We start from the raw sequence: 19,931 nt of genomic DNA, 5'->3' as shown, positions 1-19,931 counted from the left end.
GCAAGGGGGCTCATCTTGAAGACAGAGGGAACTTCCTGCAGGTGACGTTGTCCCCAGTATTCTCTGTGCCCTCATCCCTTTAGAGGCAGATTATATCTCCTAGTATTTCTTCTAATTGTAGTGTGTTTGACTCCCCTGGGGACTTGTTAAAATGCAGCTCTGATTCAATAGGTGTGGGGTGGGGCCGAGGGGTACTCAGGGCTTCTGGTTGTGGACTGTAGTTTGAGAAGCAGAGCTCTGGACTGGGGTCCCCATCCTCTGCTGAAGGTTAGAACAGCCTAGAGAGCGCTGAAGCATTTGAACCTGAGTCAAGGCGTAACTCACCGTGTTCCTTCTTACCCTGGCTCTCGTAACTCCCGTCTCTCCCTCTCCCCTGCTCTCCCCAGGCATAACTGTTCCACGCCTCCAGGATGGCAGTCCAGTTCCGTTCACTCTTCCCCTTGGCGTTGCCTGGAATGCTGGCGCTCCTCGGCTGGTGGTGGTTTTTCTCTCGTAAAAAACAGCAGGTCAGCAGCAACGAAGAGCAGGCAGAGTCCAGTGCTGTGGCACTAGGGGCCAGCACTGCCACCAAGGAAGCACTTCCCAAGGAAGAGGCTTGTCCCACAGTTGTGTCCATGCCCCCCAGTGTCACCCAGCCACCAGGACAGGAAGAGTCTGCTCCAAGCAAGCCTTCAGTGGAGCCCCCAGCCTTGCTACGGATGCACCTGCCCCACCGCAGGTCAGAGTCCTCGGGCAGCCTGCCTAGCACCACCGACATGAGGTCCCAACTGGGAATGCACAAAGACAACAGCACAAAGGTGGAACTAGCAGTGATGGGTGATGAGGCCAAATCTGCCCCTCTGGGGTGTCCTCTCGCATTCCCAAAGGATGTACTATTCCCCCATGAAGCGGTAGAAGTATGTAAGCAAGAGCCCGCCCTCGGCAGGGTGCCTGCCACAGAGAAGCGTGGCCCTGGGGAGAAGGCAAGAGAAAGAGAGATGGGTGGGGCCGAGGGGACCGGCGATGCAGTACGGGGGGAGACCCTGCTTGAAGAGGGTCTGCTGCCCCAGGGGCGTATCTTGGGCCCCGAGAATGGCAAGGCTGTCAGCCTGGCCTCCTCAGGAGGCAGGGAAGAAAAGGGGAGTGGAGGGCTGCCCCTGGTGGTCGGGCCAGTCGGGGCCCTACCAAAAGAAGAGCACACAGGTGGGAAGCTGTTACGTAGTGTCATGGAATCGGCTGCCACAGAGCTGGTGGAGGAGGAGAAAACCCGGAGACCCCAGGCCACAGGGGGCAAAGCCAGGGATAAAGATCCAGTAGGAGAACGGGGCAAAGAGGAGGCCGTGGATGAAAACCAGAAGCTTGAACAGGCTGCCTTCCAGATCATCTCCCAGGTGATCTTGGGAGCCACTGAAGAGGTCCTGGCCACCGCGAGCCAGGCTGCGGCCAGTCAGCCACACGGGCAGGAAGAGGAGGAGAACAGTGCCCCAGTCAGCCAGGAAACTGTCCTGGGGCGAGACACTGTGGAGCCCCCTCTGGCCCTGGGAGGGACAGCTGCCAGCCCACTGGACACTGCCCTCCCCTCCCCAGGCCTGCCAGCAGAAGACCTGCCCCCACCAAAGACCTACGTGAGCTGCCTGAGCAGCCCGCTGTCCAGCCCCACCAAGGACAGGAAGCCAAAGAACTCCGCATACCCCATCTCCCTGGCCCCCTGCCCACCACCAGACACCCCTGTCAGAGAGTCGCTGGACAAGGCCAGCAGCCCGGTGGAAGAGGCCACCTGTGTCCCCTGCATGTCGGACAAGAGCCAGAGTGTCTCTTCAGTGGCCTCCTCGGGGCAGTGCTCAGATTCTGTCAGCATGTCAGGGCTCGAAGACTCTTGCCCAGAGACCAACTCGAGCCTCAGGGACAAGGCCATGACCCCACCGCTGCCAGACAGTACTGAGCCCTTCAGCAATGGGGTGCTGAAGGGGGAGTTGTCAGACGTGGGGACTGAGGATGGATGGAGCGTGGATGCGGAAGCAGACCACTCGGGAGGTAGGAGGATCTGGGGCGCTAACTCGAGGGTCGGGGAGGTCTCCCTGTGTTTGTTAGGGGAGAGCCGCTGGCCTGCCTCTTCCTCTGCAGCACAATGACGCTGTTCCTTCACTGTGGCCCAGCTGGAGACATCAGGCTGCCCTGTGACCCTAGCCACGGGCGCTGTCACTGGCTTTGCCAGCCAGGGAGCCTCCCCACCCCTTCAGAAGGCGGCAGCCGAACGTGGGGACCACCAGTTACTTAGTGTGCTCTTCTCTTTGGAACACTGACACCTCGCGGGGTTTTAACAGGCCTCAGCATACTCCCGAGTGCCAGGTGCGGGTGTGTGTTTCTCAGCTGCTGACTCCTTTTAATCATGTGCTTGTTCCATGTCTTCACCTGCTCTCCTTCTCCAGAAGCTCTTACAGGTAAGTGTCCCGAGAACCGCCACAGCTCCGAGGACTTGGGGGAGGCTCGAGCTTTCCAGCGTTGTTGCTGTCACCTCCTCCTCTACAGAGCCTCAGCCATTTTTTTTCTGTGCAGCTGCAGTTCCACCCCGGGGAAGAGGGGCACTTGGTAATGAAGTGTCCACTGGGTTTTTCGAGTGCTGACCCCAGCGTAGACAGTTCAGACCGCTAACTTACAGGTCAGCAGCTCCTGACCCTACTTTTGCAGCTCCCCCGGGGTATTTCCAGTCATTTCCCAGAAGATGCTACCATTTCCGCTCCATCCTGGAAGTGTGGGGATCTTTCTCGGCTGTTTTACCACTTTAAGCCACATCTGGTGTGTACCATATGCTGCCCGTAGTCAGTCCAAGGTGCTGTTAAGGCTACTATTGTTTACGTTCCTCTAGAAGAAAAAAAACGTTGCCAGTCAGAATTTTGGAAGGCCAGATACCACAAGGTACTTTAATGTCAAGGCTGTTAAAATATTTTAAAAACTGCTTCTTAAAGAGAGGTTTTTTCCTTCTTCCGCTTAATAAATGAGTCCCTCAGCTTTGTGATTCCCAACTCTAGGTTGATTGCAGTTGCTCCTGAGATGCACAGAGGGCTTCAGAGCTTACCCTTGCAGTGCGGGAGGCTGTAACTGAGCCCTGGGCAGGGCCTGGAGTCTGGAGACGTCCCCACCACTAGAAGCCTCGTGACGCCGTCTGTTGGCGCTCAGTGGGCGCCGAGCACCAGGCAGTGCTCTCAGGTCTCCCTGCTCTGTGGTGAGGGCGTTCAAGTGGGGGTGTGGGAGCTGCCAGACTAGGGGAGCTGGAAGCTGGCCTGTGAATACACGCCTGTGTGGTTCTGAGCTGCCCCTGGGTGTCGTTGGGGTAGTGATTAGCCACTTCACTTTCGTTGGGCACGAGCAGAGCCCCTGTCAGCTGTTTGGCTTTCAGTATCCTGAAAGCACAGTCTCAGTCGGAAAGGTCGTTTTCCCCACGAGAAGCCTGTCCTGAGCCCCTGGTGTGGAGGACAGAGGTCACTGTGAAGGTGACTCTTTCTTAACTGAGAGCAGGATCTCTGTAAGCTGGAGTCCTTCGCATGCAGACAGCCTGTGGGTGGGGTGGCAAAAGATTATGCAGAGGTCTGGGGAAAACAGGTAGTAAATAATTAGATTCTCTGAGTGATGTGTTCCTGGTGATTGAGTTGTCCGTATTTAAACCAAAGCCACTTCTGGGTTGTGCTGGACCGACTTGTCTGCGATGGTCGCTTGGGCAGGTCCCACTTCCCATTGGCTCTGCAGAATGAACTTTAGTTCAGTGTTATGAGCCCCCAAAAGGTATTCAGAGTTTCCCACCAGGCCTAACTAAGTAGCAGCAAGAAAGGCCACCTTGTGTTGTCCTCCTGTGGCAGAGGTGAGTGGGCTGCGATCAGGGATGACAGCAGAGCCCATGGGAGAGCCAGTGAGGAGACTGTCTCGCTTGGCTTGGCTGAAGGCCGCTGGTTGGAGCCTGGGCCCCAGGCCCAGGGCCTTGGGATCAGGAGACCTCTGTCTGAGGGGCAGGGACACTTGGAAGGGTGGTGAGGTGGTTGGGACACGACGGGGTCAGGTCCGGGGGCATGTGGACTTGTAGGCTGCCCCCTCACGCCCCATGGCCTTCACTCCCCGGGCGCAGAGTCTGCTCCTTCCCAGTTCACCACTTGTGCTTGTTCCAGCAGCTGTGGCTGGGCGCGGCTGCCAAGTAAGCAAGTGGGCCTATGTCAGGCTAAAATTAGGTGTATCGATCTCCCAGGCCTCCTTCTACTGGGACTTTCCTAAGCCTCAGACAGAGTTCACAGTCCTACCTGCCAGGCTGGGGAGGTTGGTGCCTCGGACACCGCCGCCTCTGAGCCAGGGTCTGTGTGTGCACTGCCTCCTTGCAGGTTCTGACGGGAACAGCATGGACTCAGAGAGCTGCTGCGGTCCTAGGAAGACTGACAACCTCCAGAGCACCCAGGCCAGTTCCAACCCCAAGAAGGTCGACCTCATCATCTGGGAGATCGAGGTGCCAAAGGTACAGTGGTCCCCAGGGGTCCCTCTCCCTTAGTGGTGGGTGGGGCAAGGACCAGGAGGCCAATGGACTAGAAAAGGCCCCATGTGAGTCAGTGCTGTAGGGAAGGGAGTGCTTGGCTTTGCCAGGGCTCATTGGGGGAATCCCCCAGCCATCCTTGGGCATCTTAGCTCCATGCCCTGCACCCCTGTGTGTGCTGGGCTCAGGTCTATTGGCAAAGGCTAGCAAAACCTGCACAGGGCACCCAGACTCCTTCCCTGTGCCCTGCTCTAGCTCTCCAGTGTAAAGTGTATTTTGGCATTGAGCAGACCGTGCACCCATCTGTAGAGGACTTGAAAAAATAGAAATGTGGAAGAAAATTAAAACCCACTCTAATCCTACCCCTGAGGGTGACTGTGCCTGTGACTTTTATTTCTTCCTCATACCTTCTGGTTTTTAAACAAAACTTAGATTATGTTGCTTTAATTAATACTTCTAAATAGTTAATGTCATTTCCCGGCGATATCCTTTGAAAACGTAACTTTACGTGCATTATTTATCTTGTGAATGTCACTTTGCTTCACCAGTCCCAGTTCCTCAGTGCTTCAGTGGTGTCCAGCCTTAACAACTTATTAACCTCATCTTTGGGTTCGTCTCTGGGGCTCGGATGCGGTTGGCAGACTGCCTTCCCAGGGCACTGGCCTCCATGCTGAGGCGGGAGCCCTGCCTCTGTCCAAACTGTGGGTCAGGAGGACTGCATTACCCCTCGGTTGCTGGCTCCTGCTGTGGTTTCCTCCCCAGTGACCTCCGTGGTGACAGAGGGCACAGCAAGGCAGGCTGGGTAAGGGGGACTGGGTCCCTCGTACCCTGCTGGCCTGGGTCATTTGGGAATGTTTCAGAGCTCGTCTACATCCTGGCCGAGTTCGGCTTCTGTCCGCCTTGAACTCTGTGTCACTGGGCACTCTGTGCGCCTTGTGCTCTGGTGGCTCCAGCCACTGACCATTGGAAACAGAAACTCAAGGCTTCTTTGGCTTTCATTTCTTTGTCTTGTTTTATTTTTATTTTTAAAAATTTTTTATTTTTTGGTCTTTTTGAGAGCAACTGAACTATGCAGTTGAGGCTGGCCTTGAACTCGCAAGCATCTTCCTTGGGAGGGTGCCTCCCAAGTGCTGGGATTATAGGCATGTGCCACCACGCCTGGCTCTTGGTTTTGATTTTAGACATATCACTATGTTGTTGAGGCTGGTCTTAAGTGCACTTTGTAGCCCAGGTTGGCCTGGATTCATAGCATTCTTGCTGCCTCAGCTTCCCAAGGGCTGAGATTATAGGCATGTGCCACCACACCTGGCTTGGCCTTCATTTTCAAACTGAACCCTTTTCCTGTGACTTGAGTAGACTTGGAGGCACAGAGGGGTGGAAATTGGTAGTGAGCCCTTCTGCTGGAAAGTGCTCACAGGTTGTGTACGTGGTGGAGGGGATGGTGCCTTTCCTTTCTGGGTCTGGGCCACAGCCTTGAAATGAGCCTCGTTCAACTTGTGGCTTATGATCTTGGCTGGATTCCTTAGCCTTTCTTGACTTGTTTCCTCATCTGTGAAAACAGTGATAAAATTATCTGCTTTGCTGAATGTGATGGTGCATGCCTATAATCCCAGGACTCAGGAGGCTGAGACAGCAGGATTGTAAGTTTGAGGGCCACCCTGAGTACATAGTGAGACCTGTCTCAAAAAGAAAAAAAAAAGCTTATCTGCTTCACAGGTGGTATAATAAATTTAAGTACTTAGAACGGTATTGGCAAATACATGACAACAAAGTAAGAGTTAGTAAGACTTTGTGTAAAACAAAAGCAGGTGTTCTGGACATAGTGGATTGGTTTCCTGTTAACCCTGTCATCTCTCTCTCTCTCCCTCCCTCCCTGGAAGCACTTAGTTGGCCGGCTAATTGGCAAGCAGGGGCGGTACGTGAGTTTCCTGAAGCAGACCTCTGGTGCCAAGATCTACATCTCAACCCTGCCTTACACCCAGAACATCCAGATCTGCCACATAGAAGGTCAGTGGCAGCTGCTACCTGTGTTCTAATTTTCTTACTCGAAATGCAAGTAAAGGGAAGCATTTGAGGACCAGTTGCTAATCTTTTGGAGTCTTATCTCTGAGCAGAAACTGCTCCTCATCCCAGGCAGCAGGAGTGTCTGGTATCTTTCCATTAGCCGTCAAAGGGACTCAAAGGGGACTTGGGTCCCACCCCACCAGACCTCTGGCCGGAAGAGTCCTAAGCACTTGGATGGTCAGGGCCTGGGTCCTGGGTCCTGGGTCCTGGGAGAGTGGTGCCTGGCATCCTACGCAGGCTCCTGCAAAGGGCAGACAGGCTCTGTGGTTGAAGAGGACTGGGCCTTTTCCCATCTGCCAGCCACCCATCTCCCAGCACAAATCAGAATGGCAGAGATATCACTTAAAAAGATGAACAGGTTTACACGACTTTATTGGTAAAGCAAAGCTTAGCATTTTGCATCTTAAAGATGCTCTTGAACTTCAGGAAGAGTCCTGTGGAGTGAGGGGTTTTGGGTGAGTTTGTGTTTGCTGTGACTTTTCTCTTACCCTCTGGGATTGTATATCCTATCTGCATCCCCTTTAGGCTCTCAGCATCATGTAGATAAAGCTCTGAACTTGATTGGGAAGAAGTTTAAAGAACTGAACCTTACCAATATCTACGCTCCTCCGTTGCCTTCATTGGCGCTTCCTTCCCTACCGATGACGTCCTGGGTAAGCGTGCTCTTCCCTAGACCTGTCCCACATGAGAAGCTCCTAGACTGTGAGCCAAGAAGCCCACACCCTCATTGTGGCCTGTGCCCGCTCACCTCGGACCTCCACTGCTCTAGCCAAGTCTCGGCAAGGGGGAAGTGCCAGCCCCTACAGCCTGCATGGGAGGACTAGTGTACTCCTAGTTCTGCCACCTGGATGCTTTGTGTTTTCTAGGCATTTCCCTTCAGCAGATTTCCAGGTGATCCTGGACGTAGCAGCTTTTAGAAGCCCACGTGGATGTGGACACACCCACATCCTAACCCAGAGGCCTGGAAGGCTTGGGTGGGTCCTTCCTTTCCTTACTTGTAGTTGATCCGGATTAGGGAAGGACTCCGTTCCCTTCACTACCCCAGCACTGCCTCGGCTGTCTTTGTGTCTCTGTTGCTCTTACTCACTCTTACTGGGGAATAGACTTTCTTAAATAACGCGGTGGTATGTGTGGCCGATTCTCTCCTGTTGCATTCTGCTTGGCCCCGTGGGAGTTGGGGGAGCTCCCAGTGCTTCCGGCCAGCAGGGCTGGGGTAGGCACACAATGGCCAGCGGCCAAGGAAGCTCTTCTTTCTGGGGCCACTGGGCTTAAAGGTAGAAGACACAGTGGGGCCCAGAAACTACTTGCTGGATGTCGCTTGGCATCGGGAAAACCAGTGCCTGGGGATGCCTTGTAGAGACACATTGGCTTGTGCTGGGGCCTGGTGCTGAGCACAGCCACAGGCCAACACCCACAGTGGGAATGAATTAGAAGTGTGTGGAGGGAGGAGAACAGGACCTGGGGGAATGGGGAAACCACAGAACAAACAGGATGCAGACTCTGGCAGACCTTGGCAACAGACTGCAGACTGCTGCTTGCTGCTGAGAATGCCGAGCAGGCACTGGCAAACCGTAGCTGGGGTCAGCCAGCTGCAGGGCCAGGAGTTGGCTAGCCAGCCTGCAGGCTGGCTTGTGGCCTCACCAGAAGAGATGGGAGGGAGTGAGGATGTTATCCCAAGGGGTAGACCCTGCCTGCATCCGCATCCTGCTGGCCAGGCTCTGGAGTCTTCCTGCCCCAAGGCGAGGCTGCCTCTGATGGCAGCCTTTGGTACTGCAGGACAACAGCCGTTACAGCTGAAGTTCTTGAACCTCTATCTTTGGGTGCCCTGTTGTTTTGAGTTGTGTGCCCCTTTCAGAGATGTACCAACCAGGTCAGAGGTTGCACTGGGGTCTCAGGATCTAGCTCAAAAGAAGGACTGATGCAATATCTGCTGCCTCTTCCCCTCTGCAGCTCATGCTGCCTGATGGCATCACGGTGGAGGTGATTGTGGTCAACCAGGTCAATGCCGGGCACCTGTTTGTGCAGCAGCACACTCATCCCACCTTCCACGCACTGCGCAGCCTGGACCAGCAGATGTATCTCTGCTACTCTCAGCCTGGAATCCCCACCTTGCCCACCCCGGTGGAGAGTAAGCACTATGCTGGGGACTTCTGGCTCTGGCCAGGCTGGGGGTTGTCTGGTCTTGACTCAGCAGGGAGGGAGCCCTCTTGGAGTCCTTGATGGGACTTAAGTAGGAAGCAGGTTGGAGACCGTGTGTGTCATTTACAGCATTTCAGGTGTACACTGGCTATGATAAAGTTCTTAAGCCCAACAAACCCACGCATTGGATTAGCTATCTCCATGTGACAGGTGAGGAAACCACCTCTGAAATGAGTCTGCTGTGGTATCACTGAGCAGGAGCTGGGATCCACACTGACTTTTGTCACTGTTGCCTTTGTTGCTTTGATCCCTATTAGAACATCCAATTTGTTACTTCTTTTGGAGGAATACAGATATAGTTTTCATCAGATTCTCTAACCTATCAGCAGAGACGGAACAGTTAGAGCTGGCTGCACCAGGGGCTCTCTTTAAGGGATTCATTGTAGGCCCCTGTCCTAACCCCATGGTTTCATTGGTCCCTGCTGCCCCAAGGTGGATTTGGTGGCCCTTTGGAGCACAGCCTCCCTGGCTGCCTGGGTGCTTTCTGCTCCTCCTAAAGCAAAGGCAAGATGATGGGGGAGGGCAGCTGGCCAGGGGGTGCCCCCCGTCTCTATTAGTGGTCATGGGCTGGAGCAGACCCCAGGTGCCAGGGCCCCAATATCTGCTGGGCTTGGAGGTTCCCTCATCTTCCATGGTTTAAGAAAGGAAGGCAGACCTTGCCCCAGCTGTGCGCACACTGTGTTTTGCTTGGTCTACCTCGGTTCGCGTGTGCATCTCAGGCCTCAAGAGGTTTCGGGGTGATGGGTCTAGATCGAATGCTTTTGGGTATGGAGTGTTGGGGTGTCATACATGCTAGACTGAATTTCTCACACCCAGGCTCTTCCCTTGACTCACCTTGGTCTCTGAGGAGGGGACCCTTGTTGGGGACTCTCGCGTTCCTGTCCCTCCCTGCACTTGGAGGTACAGGCCTCTAAGAAGTAATGTGGGGAGGTGAGTAGTGGGGACCAGGGTGGCCCTCGGTGCCTGGCTCTGGGCTCAGGGTGTCCACATGCTCCTCTCCCTGCCCTGCAGTCACGGTCATCTGCGCAGCCCCTGGTGCGGATGGGGCCTGGTGGCGAGCCCAGGTGGTGGCCTCTTACGAGGAGACCAATGAGGTGGAGATTCGCTATGTGGACTACGGCGGATACAAGAGGGTGAAAGTGGATGTGCTCCGGCAGATCAGGTGAGTGGAGCCCTGCTTGATGTGCGGCGGCTTGTGGCTCAGTTCTCCCAGCCAGGACGAGGGCCTTCTTCCCTCCACTGCCTTCTGTGTCAGTGGGCTGTGGTCTGAACAAATCCAGCGACTCCCAGCCACCCAGAGCCAAGTGTCAGGCATCTGCAGTGGGGCACTGCTTTCTGGGCTCAGTGCCGGAATCCTGCGGTCAGGCTTACAGCAGGGCCGCCTGCCTGCGCTGAGGTGCGCGGCATTGTCTTGGGCTGTGGGGGTGTCTGCTAAGCGAAGGTGCGTCCAGATGCCAGCGGTGGTGGAGCCAGCCTCCAAGGCCATGTTTTTTTTTTGGTTGTGTTTCTTCCGGTACCAGGAATCGAACTCACAACCTTGCACTTGCCAGGCAAGCGCTGTGACGCTGAGCTAGATCCTCAGCCCCAAGGCCGTGTTAAATGTGTCCATTTCCTGCCTTTCCAGGTCTGACTTTGTGACCCTGCCGTTCCAGGGAGCAGAAGTCCTTCTGGACAGTGTGATGCCCCTGTCAGGTAACAGCTGGGGCCTCTGCTGGGGGTGGCGGTTGTTGCGTGTAGGTTTGTCTTCCTGTAAACAAGGCTGCTGCCTGCCACTCTCGTCAGAGTTTCTCATTAAATAGGTGTGGGCTATGGCCCAAGAGCTTGCACTGCCAGCAAGTTCCCAGGCAGTAAATACCAGGGCTCCTGTGCTGAGCACCGTCTTTGGGGCCCACTGCTCTAAACTGGATTCAGATTGCCCACATAGAGAGCCTTCGAGCAGGGCACCTACCGGAGCATGGCCCAGGCCTGGAGAGGGCAGGTTGGTACAGGGCCAGCAGCTAAGCAGCGTCACCGCTCCTTAGGGCACTGTGGGACTGAGAAAGCATTGCTAGAGGGAAGAGGGCTGGCACTAGCCCTGATTTCCCCCTGGAGAGTAGGAATGGTACAGGTCTTTGAGGGGCTGTGAGAATTGTATAAACCCAGCAAGTGGTGGCAAAGATGGTCAGACAGCGGCTCCTGAAGGCTGCAGGGAACAGTCAGCCTGTCGCGTCACCCTTGCTCCTTGGACTGGCCCCTTTGGCTCTCGTTCTTGCTTGCCTAAAGCAAACTCCCTAACCCTGAGTCTCACTGGAGTCATGGCAGACAAAACACTGGGCCACAGGTTCGTTTTGTTTTCTTCCCTTGCTGTCACCCAACCTTCCTTTCCATTTCTGTTCAGCTGAGTGATCTGTCTAGATCGCTTGTGTTACCTTTTCTCATTGCTGAGACAAAATACCTGACACCCAAAGGAGGAGAGGTTTATTTGGCTCCCAGTTTATAGACCTGTCAGTTCATGTTTGGCTGGCTCCAAGGCAGGGGCATCGCAGACAAGCAGTTCACGGCAGGCAGAAGGCATCAAGTGACAAGCAATAAGCAGTGACCCTCTTTTTGTCTCATACCTTTTCTAGGCTGTCTACCCTTAGGGCGGGTAGCACTCACACCCAGGGTGGGGCAGCCTTATTTGCATCACTCCATGAATCAGTCAGCAGCACACACCCTAGATCCAGCCACTTCTGAAAAGCCCCACCTGTGACCACCTGAGGTTTGGGGGTACATCTAGACACAAGCCATAGCACCGATGAAGTGCTCCCTCCTTCCTGAGACGTCCGCACACCTGCGGACGTGCCTTCCCCCGTCCTTACCCTTTCTGCTTTGGGAGCGCGCGTTCTTTGATCCGACGGGACAGACTGCTGCCTCGGGCTGCCCCTGGCCCGCATAGCCCGCCTGCCCACACAGCCTGGATTTGAGTTCCACCTGCTTCTCTTTGGGTCTTCGACGATCGGCCTTGGCTCACTGTTAACATCTGTCTGCCTTGTAGGGTGTTGCTGATGGTCTGGCTCAATAGACACGTGCTCAGCACTGTTGGCTGCCAGATAGGTGGGGTGGCATTGTCGCTGAAGGCAGTGTGTCTTTCCATTGTCTTCCATCCTTGGGGTTAGCGTGCAGGAGGGACCCTGTGTTTATCCACCTGAGTCACAGAGGCCAAGCCCTGCGAGTGCAGGTCTCAGCAGCCTCTGAAGTGTCCTGCTTTGGATGCACTGACAGTTGTGTAGGTGACAAGAATGCCTTGCTTGCTCAGCATCTGAATGTCACTTTTCCTCCTCCTGTGAAGATGATGACCACTTTTCACCTGAAGCAGACGCGGCTATGAGTGAGATGACAGGAAATACAGCGCTGCTCGCCCAGGTGTGTGGAGGGGGATGGGCAGGGGAGGGAGCTTCTGCCCTCCTCAGTGAAGTGTACAGGCTTCTTGGGACCTGACCTTGAAGTTCCTTCCTCCTTCCCTCTTTGAGGGGGCCAGCAGGCCTTAAAGGATATACAAGGAGTTGCTTGATAGCATTCTCTCCCCTCCCTTTAGGTGACAAGTTACAGTCCAACGGGCCTCCCTCTGATTCAGCTGTGGAGTGTGGTTGGAGATGAAGTAAGTTCTGCTCTTCTGTGCCTCAGAGCTGCCCGTGGAGGTCATGGGTTCATTGAGAACTGGTTCTGACAAAGTTTCTTCCTGATTAGCCAGGAAGTAGCTAGAAACCAGTACCACCCAGGGGATACTTCGGGGGCGGGGGGGGGGGTCACATCTTGGGGGCAGTCATGCTAGTGTCATCTAGTCCTAGGGGCTGGGGGTGCTGCCAAGCACCCTGAGGTGCCAGGGCAGCCCCTCCCAGTGCAGAACTGTCCAGCCCAACGTGCCGTGGGTGCTGAGGTGGGAAACCCTGCTCCAGAACTGAAGGCTTCAGCGGCTGGGTTTTCCTGTCCGCCTCATAGTATCAAGCTTAGTTTCAATACCAAAGCATATTGCAGGGTCTCCCCTCATGTCATAGGGACAGCAGCATTTATAGAAGAACCCTTGTTAGTGTCACACTCCTTACATACACCTGTCCCCTGGCAGATGACCGGGGACTTGGGAGGGAGAATTCTTGCTGGCTCGAGGGGTGGTTGAGGGATGGCCCCAAGGTGCCATGGGCAGAGCTCTCAAGACAGCTTTGTTTTCTAGGTGGTGTTGATAAACCGGTCGCTGGTGGAGCGAGGCCTTGCACAGTGGGTAGACAGCTACTACTCGAGCCTCTGACCCTGGCCGGCGCTGCTGCTTCAGTCTTTCTTGCACTGTTGAGCCTGGGTGTGGGACTCAAGGCAAAGCTGCCAGCTGAGAATAACCAGTGTCATCCTCTCGGGCCCTCCTCCCTATTCTGTATACCATTCAAGAACATGATTCCTTTCTGAAGAAAAGGGACTCAACTGTGAGTTCTTTCCGAAGCCGTAGGGTGCTTTTCCAAGAGCCACGTGGCTTCGCTGTGCTCTGAGTCTCTCCCAGGTTGCCCTCATCCCCTCCACTCCATTCCCCTCTCTTCCGAGCACCCTCTCTGCCGCTGCTGGCACCTCCGGGCTGCCGCAGGCAGGCCCACGTGTGTGGTGCGCTTGAGGAGCTTCTCCCACTTCAGTCTTTCTTCGAGGCGCAGCCATGAACTGATCACTTGGCATCGATTCCCTTACGGCTCGCATAAATGGTTTGATGGCATTCAAGCAGTTTTATGCCCTTCCTCGAGGCCTCTGGGAACCCAGACTCTTTTTAATGCAGATGTAAATATGAAGTGATTGTCACACCTCCGACCCCGGTCAGTGGCTGGGGGAACAGTGATCTTGCCAAGCCTGGTTGTAATTTCTAACCATTTTCTACTTGTGCAAACTGTAAATATATGTTTAAAAAATGTAATATTTTGTACAAGAAACACTGGAGAACAAAGGGAACTCAAGGGTTTTCCACATACTTCACCTGTGAGAAGTGAGTCCTGTCGAGTGCTCCTGCGCACCCCGGCTCCTGCTGCTGGGGAAGGAGCTTCCTGTGCACCAGACAGGGTGACCAGATGGGGTAAGCCGTCATCTGGGGAGTTTTGCTGTACACATTTGTTTAAAAAAAAAAAAAAAAAGTAACTCATTGAATTAACTTGGAATGGTGTGTTTGATTCTTTTCTTTTTAGACTGGCTCCAGCATTGTGCAATTTAGGAATAATTTAAGTAACTTGAACTTATATAAATCTGAAACTGTATAAACTATAGCTTTGAGTCAGTCCACTTTTTTCCCCTAGTGGTGAAAAAGGTCGGGCGGGGTTGGGGAGTGAGGAGGGTGGGGGTGTGGTAGACCAGAGGGTCCAACTAGGTGCCTCACAGGGCCGCATCAAAAGGAGATCCCTGTTACTTTGAAGACACTTTGGCCCTGTATTTGTCTGGCCTTGTTCCTTCTCTGTACCCCACCAGGTGGCAGCCAGGCGGCCTATAGCTTCTCCCACCGGCTGTCTTAATAGCTTGAGCTCGTACTGAATGCACTGGTTTCCAGAACTTGTTGCAGAGTCTTTGGTTGCACATGGACAGACTTGTGAGCTCACTGGCCCCCGAAGTGGTGAGAACTTGTACAAATGCTTGCACTGAAGTGACAGGCACAGACCCTAAGCCTTGATCACATGGCCCCCGAATGGCAGCCCCTCCCTGCCTTTGGACCTACCGGCCTCCGGGGACAGAGGGGTGGCTCAGCCCCAGACTCAGGCTGCCTTAGGGTCCACATGCAGAGGGGTCTTCCTGTGGGGTCTCTCTGGTGCCGAGTACCTCACACACCCCTCCTGGTGTCTCCAGGCCCCACCCAGCAGGACTAGTCTGGCCCTCTGGTTCTTCCTAGCTGGGGTCGTCACCTTGACTGAGGTGACCTGTCTTCCCTCAGGCTTTGGTTCTTGCCTGTGTGGTTAATAAGAGGCTCAAAGCCTCAGTTTCCCTCATCTGTAGGGTCACAGAGTAGTCCCAGTGCATTAAGACAGTTAAGTGAGCAGTGTCCTGTGTACATGGAGCCGGGTGCCCAGGGAGCTCTCCTGCAGTCTTACCTGCTGTTGGTCCTGGCCGAGTGGTAATCGGGTGCGACTTCGGCAAGCTGTGTGGCACTGACACAGTCCAGGGTAGTGAGAGAGCTAGCAAAACTTGGCATGCAGATTGGCCTTTGTCTCGGGCAGTTTGGAGTGTGTAGGAGGTGAGGGCTAGAAACCGAAGCCCAGGCAGTCCTGAGGAGATCGAAGGGCTCTCTAGGCCGGAGGGTGCCGTGAGATGGGAGGCGGGTGCTGGTGGCGGTGGCTGCGGTCCTTGGTCCTGCGATACTCTTTCAGGGTGGCCACAGGAAACATGGTTTGGAAGTGGGGGGAAAAGAGGGCGGTGAAGAGCAGAAATGCTTCTCCCATCGTGGTGGGCCTCTGATTAATTTTGTGGTGGTAAAAAAATGGATTTTGGGGAAATTTTGTTGCTGTCACGGAGATCCAGGCAAATATATTTAGATACCTTTTTTGAATGACCTATGGACTCCCCGGAGATTTCATTGTCAGTTGGAAACTCGGAAGAAGCCCATGCTGGAGAGGTTTGGTGGCTCGTCCTGTGGCCAAGAGAGGCGGAAGGCTGGATGTGGGAGCTGGGGCTGTCGCGCAGCTGTTTGTCCTAGGGGTTGTGGGAGGGGTGGGAAGAAGGCCTGGTCCTCGTGGAGGTGACCTCGTACAGCCTTGGTTGTGCCACAGCTAGGATCAACATCCATCAGAGGAGGGCAGATGTCACTTCTCACCATCGCAGGCTGTTAGGGCTTGTCTCCGGCTCTCCCCCAAAGCCTCGTGCACCTTTTTCAGAGGTGGCTGGGTGTAGGGTGTGTGATGCTCAGATAAGGGTTGGCTTTCTGGCAGATGCCCTTCCCCACCACTCTGACGCAGCGTGGATTCATGTGGTCTCCATCTGTGTCCCCCAGGAGACGTGGTGCTCAGTGGTCAGCCTGGGGAAATGTTACCAAGCTTAAGTGGAAGCAAACACCGTGACGAGAGAGATCAGTGATTTTGCTGATGGGAAAGGTTAAAATTTAAGTAACGTAGGAGTAAAGCCAGAAGAAGCTGGCAGCACCTGGGCCAAAGGGCGAATGTTTTTAATCTGTGATGATTTAGAAGGAAAGCTAGGTCTTCACTGCAAATGTCATAAAGGCAATGGACAGAAAAGAAAACCTGGATCTGTTTCTAGACAAAGCACTGTCCAGTAGAGACACAGTGTGAGCCATGTATTTGATTGAGTTTCCCAGGAACCACAGCAAGAAAGTAAAATGACAACCGGAGCTGCGGCTCAGTGGTAGAGGGCTTGCCTAGCGTGTGTGAAGCCCTGGTTTCAACCCAGCGCTGTCGGGGGAGGAGGGGGAGTTTTAGCAGTAGTTAACCTAATTCTTCATGGACATAAAAAATGGGTGTACAAGATTTCTCTTGTTTTGGAATGAAGCACATACACTTCACGGTGCTGGCATATCTGTTCAAACTGTCCACATTGCAGGGGCTCCATGCCCACAGCTGAGTTGTGGTTACCATGTTAGCACAAGACCGGACAGTCCCATCAGTCTCTATCGTATGAACACTAGCGGCCATATGTAATTTTTTCCTTAAAAAACACTTAAGGTTTTTGCAGTTTCTATTTTTTGTTACATAGTTCCGGCTGACTTTGAACTCACTGTGTAGCGCAGACTGGCTTCAAAGTCGTAGTGATCCTCATGCCTCAGCCTCCTGAGTGCAGGTGTGTGCTACCAGGTTTGGCCCTGTATTATTAAAGTCTTTCCCCCCTCCTCTTCCTGCTCCTCCCAATCCTCTCCTTCTCTCTTCCTTTTTTCTTTCCAAGTTTGAGAGGCAGAGTCTCTCTCTGCTGTTCCAAGACTCAAAGACTCCCAGGCTCCAGAATTCTCCTGCCTTATCCTCCCAAGTAGCTGAGACTGTGGACACAGACTGCCATGTCTGTTTGCATATTTGCTTTTCTAGATGAACTTTAGATTTCACATTTGGGGGAAGGGACAATAGTAAATGTTCTGCCAACATTTGAAATTCAGAAATGCATATTATTAGGTAGGTATAAAGTTTTCTATACTCTGTTGGAAGCTAGTCTTCTAAATTATTCAAATCCACTGGTTTTCTTTGTAGCCTACGCTCCCCCCTTTGGTCTGTATTGTCTGCCTGTTTCTAAGAAAAGGACATGAAATGGTCTTAACAGCTATTTTTTAAGTTTTGGTTATTTACTTAGTACAAAAAGCTTCAGGAGTGGCATTTTCTCATTGCTGTAAGATACCTTTGGTACTTTGGTGCTTTTTGTTTCGAAGTTGACAACTTTTTTCTTTGTCCCTTAACTTTATATGGGTGGCTTGTAAACAGCATATTGCCGTGTGTGTGTGTGTGTGTGTGTGTGTGTGTGTGTGTGTGTGTCTGTCTGTCTCTGGAAATCTCTTAGGTAAATTTAACCCCTTTATGGTGATCCCTGAGGCAGTATTATTAGCCATTTTAGTTCATTAAGTTTCTGGCTTTCTTTATTTTTCCCATATAAATTTCACATTGAACATCTTTTTTTATGAATTTATTTTTTATTAGTACACGTTGGTAGTACACAGTGACCACATTCCTCAGGGGGAATTGGTACGTGTACACAGCACATCTTAATTCCTTTTTTTAATCCCTTTCCAAAAAAAAAAAAAATCCCTTCTCTTTCCCAGCTGCCCCACCCCCCAGCCCCGCTCCTCTTCCTATGTGCAAAAGCTCTATCACTATTTCCTAGTGTCTTTATTTTGTTCTTTATGTTTTGGATTTCTGATATAACAGAAACCATGTGCTATTGAAGCGTGTATATTTGATTTATTTTACTTAAAATTACAGCTCCAAGGAGTATTTTCCTACAAGTGCCTTGTTTGTCCTTTATGGAAGAGTAGTGCTCCAGTGTGTAAATACCACATTTTCTTTGTGCATTCTTCGGGTGATGGACATATCCGCTGCTACCAAGACTTAGCTGTTGTGAATTTTGCTGCAGTAAACATGAGTATGTGTGCATCGCTGTAACAATGTCTCTAGCTCTTTGGGGAAGAAACCTAGGAGAAGAGTATCTGGGAAGTAGTCAAGTAGAATTTCTTATTTCTGTTTTGTGAGGACTCTCCACACTGTTTTCCATAATGGTTGTACTAGTTTACATTCCTAACAACAATGTAAAGGGTTCCTTTTTCCACTGAGCCTAACCAACGTTTGTTGTCATTTGATTTCTTGATGATAGCCATTCTTTTCTGAGTAAGATAGAATCTCAATGTTGTTTCATTTTCATTTCTCTAATGGCTAGACATATTGAATAATTTTTCATGTATTTTGGATTTTTTGTTACTGTTGTTTTTTTTTTAATTTTGGGGGACAGCTCTCACTGTTAGTCAAGGCTGGTCTTGAACTCACTATGTAGCCCAGGCTGGCATCAAATTCGTGGCAGTCCTGCTACCTCAGTGCACCACCATGCCCGACTCTTTTTAAATTAAAATTACAGATGTGCGCCACCATGCCCGACTCTTTTTCGTGTATTTTACTGGCCATTTGTATATTTTCTTCTGAGAAATATCATTTTGATTGCCCATTTTTCGAGTGGATGTTTTATTTTGAAGGGGGTCTAATTTTTTAAGTCCTTTTTGTATTCTAGATATTAGTCCTCTGTCAAAAGAATAGTTGACAAGTTTTTTCCCATTCTGCACGTTGTCTGTTGACTCTGTTGGTTGTTTCCTTTGCTATGCAGAAGCTTTTTAATTTGATATAACCCCATTTGTTGATTCTTGGTGTTAGTTCTGATACAGTTGGCTTTCTGTTCAGAAAGTCCTTGCCTATGCCTATATCTTCAAGAGTTTTACCTATTTGATCTTCCAGCAGATCATTTCTGTTTTAATATTTAGATCTTTGATCCGTTTTGATTTTAGTATAGAACATGGTGAGAGACGTGGGTCTGGATTCAGTCCTCTGCGTGTAGATAGCCAGTTTTCCCAGAATCATTTGCTAAAAAGACTGTTTTTCTTCCAGCATATTTTTGGCCCCCTTTATTTTCAAGATTAGACAGGTAAAAGTGCTCAAAGTTATTTCTGCATTCTTTATTCTGTTTCATTGGTCCCCCTCCGCTGTCATGCTGCTTTGATCATGACAGCTTTGTAGTATAACTTGAACTTGGGGGTTGTAATGTCTACTGCCTTGCTCTTGTTGCCCAAGTTTGCTTTTGCTGTTCTAGGTCTCTTCTGGTTCCATATGAATTTTAGGATTGTTTTTCTCTAGTTCTGGGAGGAATGCTATTGGCATTTTGATTGAGATTGCATTAAATTTGTATATCAGTTTTGGAAATAAGGCCATTTTGATTACATTGGTTCTTCCTACCTAGGAACAGATGGTATCTTTCTATTTTCTGATGTCTTTTTTGATCTCCTTTTTCAGAGTACTGTAGTTTTCATTGTAGAGGTCTTTCACTTCCTTGGTTAGGTAAATCCCCAAGTGTTTATTTTTTTCTTGATGTTATTGTGAAAGATATTTTTCCCCTAATTTATTTCTCAGTAAGTTTATTGTTGGTATACAGGAATGTTACTGATTTTTATGTGTTGACTTTGTATCTTGCTATGCTACTGAACTTGGTTATTAATTTTAGGAGTGTCTTGGTAGAAGTTTTTGGGTCTTTGGGGCTGGGGATTTAGCTCAGTGGCACAGTGCCTGCCTCTCAACGTGACATCGTGAGTTCAATTCCCAGTACCGGAAAAAAAAAACAGTTTTTGGGTCTTTGGTCTATGTAAAGGATTGTGTCATCTGCAAATAATTTGACTTATTCCTTTCTTATACATATCCCTTTTGCTTCTTTTTCTTGGCTGGTTGCACTAATTATTTCAAGAACTGTATTGAACGGGAGTAGTGATAGTGGACATCATTTTGTTTCTGATTTTAAAAGAAAAGCTTTAAGTTTCTCCCCATTTAATATGATTCTGGCTGTTGGTTTGTCATAAGTGTCTTTTATCAAATTGAGATAAGGTCTTTCTATACCTATTCAGGGTTTTTTTAAAATTATGAATGAATTTTCAATTTTGTTAAAGGTTTTTTCTGCATCATTGAGATGATCATGTTATTTTTGTCTTATGTTTATGGATATTTTACTTTTATTGATTTGCATATGTTGGACT

At 51.2% G+C, this 19,931-nt stretch overlaps 1 protein-coding gene across 4 annotated transcripts in view; it reads left to right on the top strand.

The window, feature by feature from the left end:
* Akap1 (A kinase (PRKA) anchor protein 1) overlaps positions 1–14,001 on the top strand; it is a 30,970-nt gene extending 16,969 nt beyond the window's left edge. For 3 of the 4 annotated variants that reach the window (XM_013519402.1, XM_013519400.1, XM_013519401.1), the window contains 11 exons: positions 387–2,013; positions 2,409–2,420; positions 4,344–4,474; positions 6,370–6,496; positions 7,079–7,206; positions 8,504–8,681; positions 9,764–9,914; positions 10,377–10,444; positions 12,063–12,136; positions 12,309–12,371; positions 12,942–14,001. In XM_013519402.1, the coding sequence (XP_013374856.1) occupies positions 411–2,013; positions 2,409–2,420; positions 4,344–4,474; positions 6,370–6,496; positions 7,079–7,206; positions 8,504–8,681; positions 9,764–9,914; positions 10,377–10,444; positions 12,063–12,136; positions 12,309–12,371; positions 12,942–13,016 (2,610 nt within the window). In that variant the 5' untranslated portion in view covers positions 387–410 and the 3' untranslated portion in view covers positions 13,017–14,001. The remainder of the gene's footprint in view (positions 1–386; positions 2,014–2,408; positions 2,421–4,343; positions 4,475–6,369; positions 6,497–7,078; positions 7,207–8,503; positions 8,682–9,763; positions 9,915–10,376; positions 10,445–12,062; positions 12,137–12,308; positions 12,372–12,941) is intronic. The other variant, XM_005394060.2, reaches the window with a different exon arrangement.
* The last annotated feature ends 5,930 nt before the right edge of the window (positions 14,002–19,931 follow it).

This window comes from Chinchilla lanigera, unplaced genomic scaffold (genome assembly GCF_000276665.1).
Source record: "Chinchilla lanigera isolate Chin_1 unplaced genomic scaffold, ChiLan1.0 scaffold00050, whole genome shotgun sequence".
In the NCBI taxonomy this organism is placed as follows: domain Eukaryota; kingdom Metazoa; phylum Chordata; class Mammalia; order Rodentia; family Chinchillidae; genus Chinchilla; species Chinchilla lanigera.
This window is presented reverse-complemented; position numbering and strand designations above follow the sequence as displayed.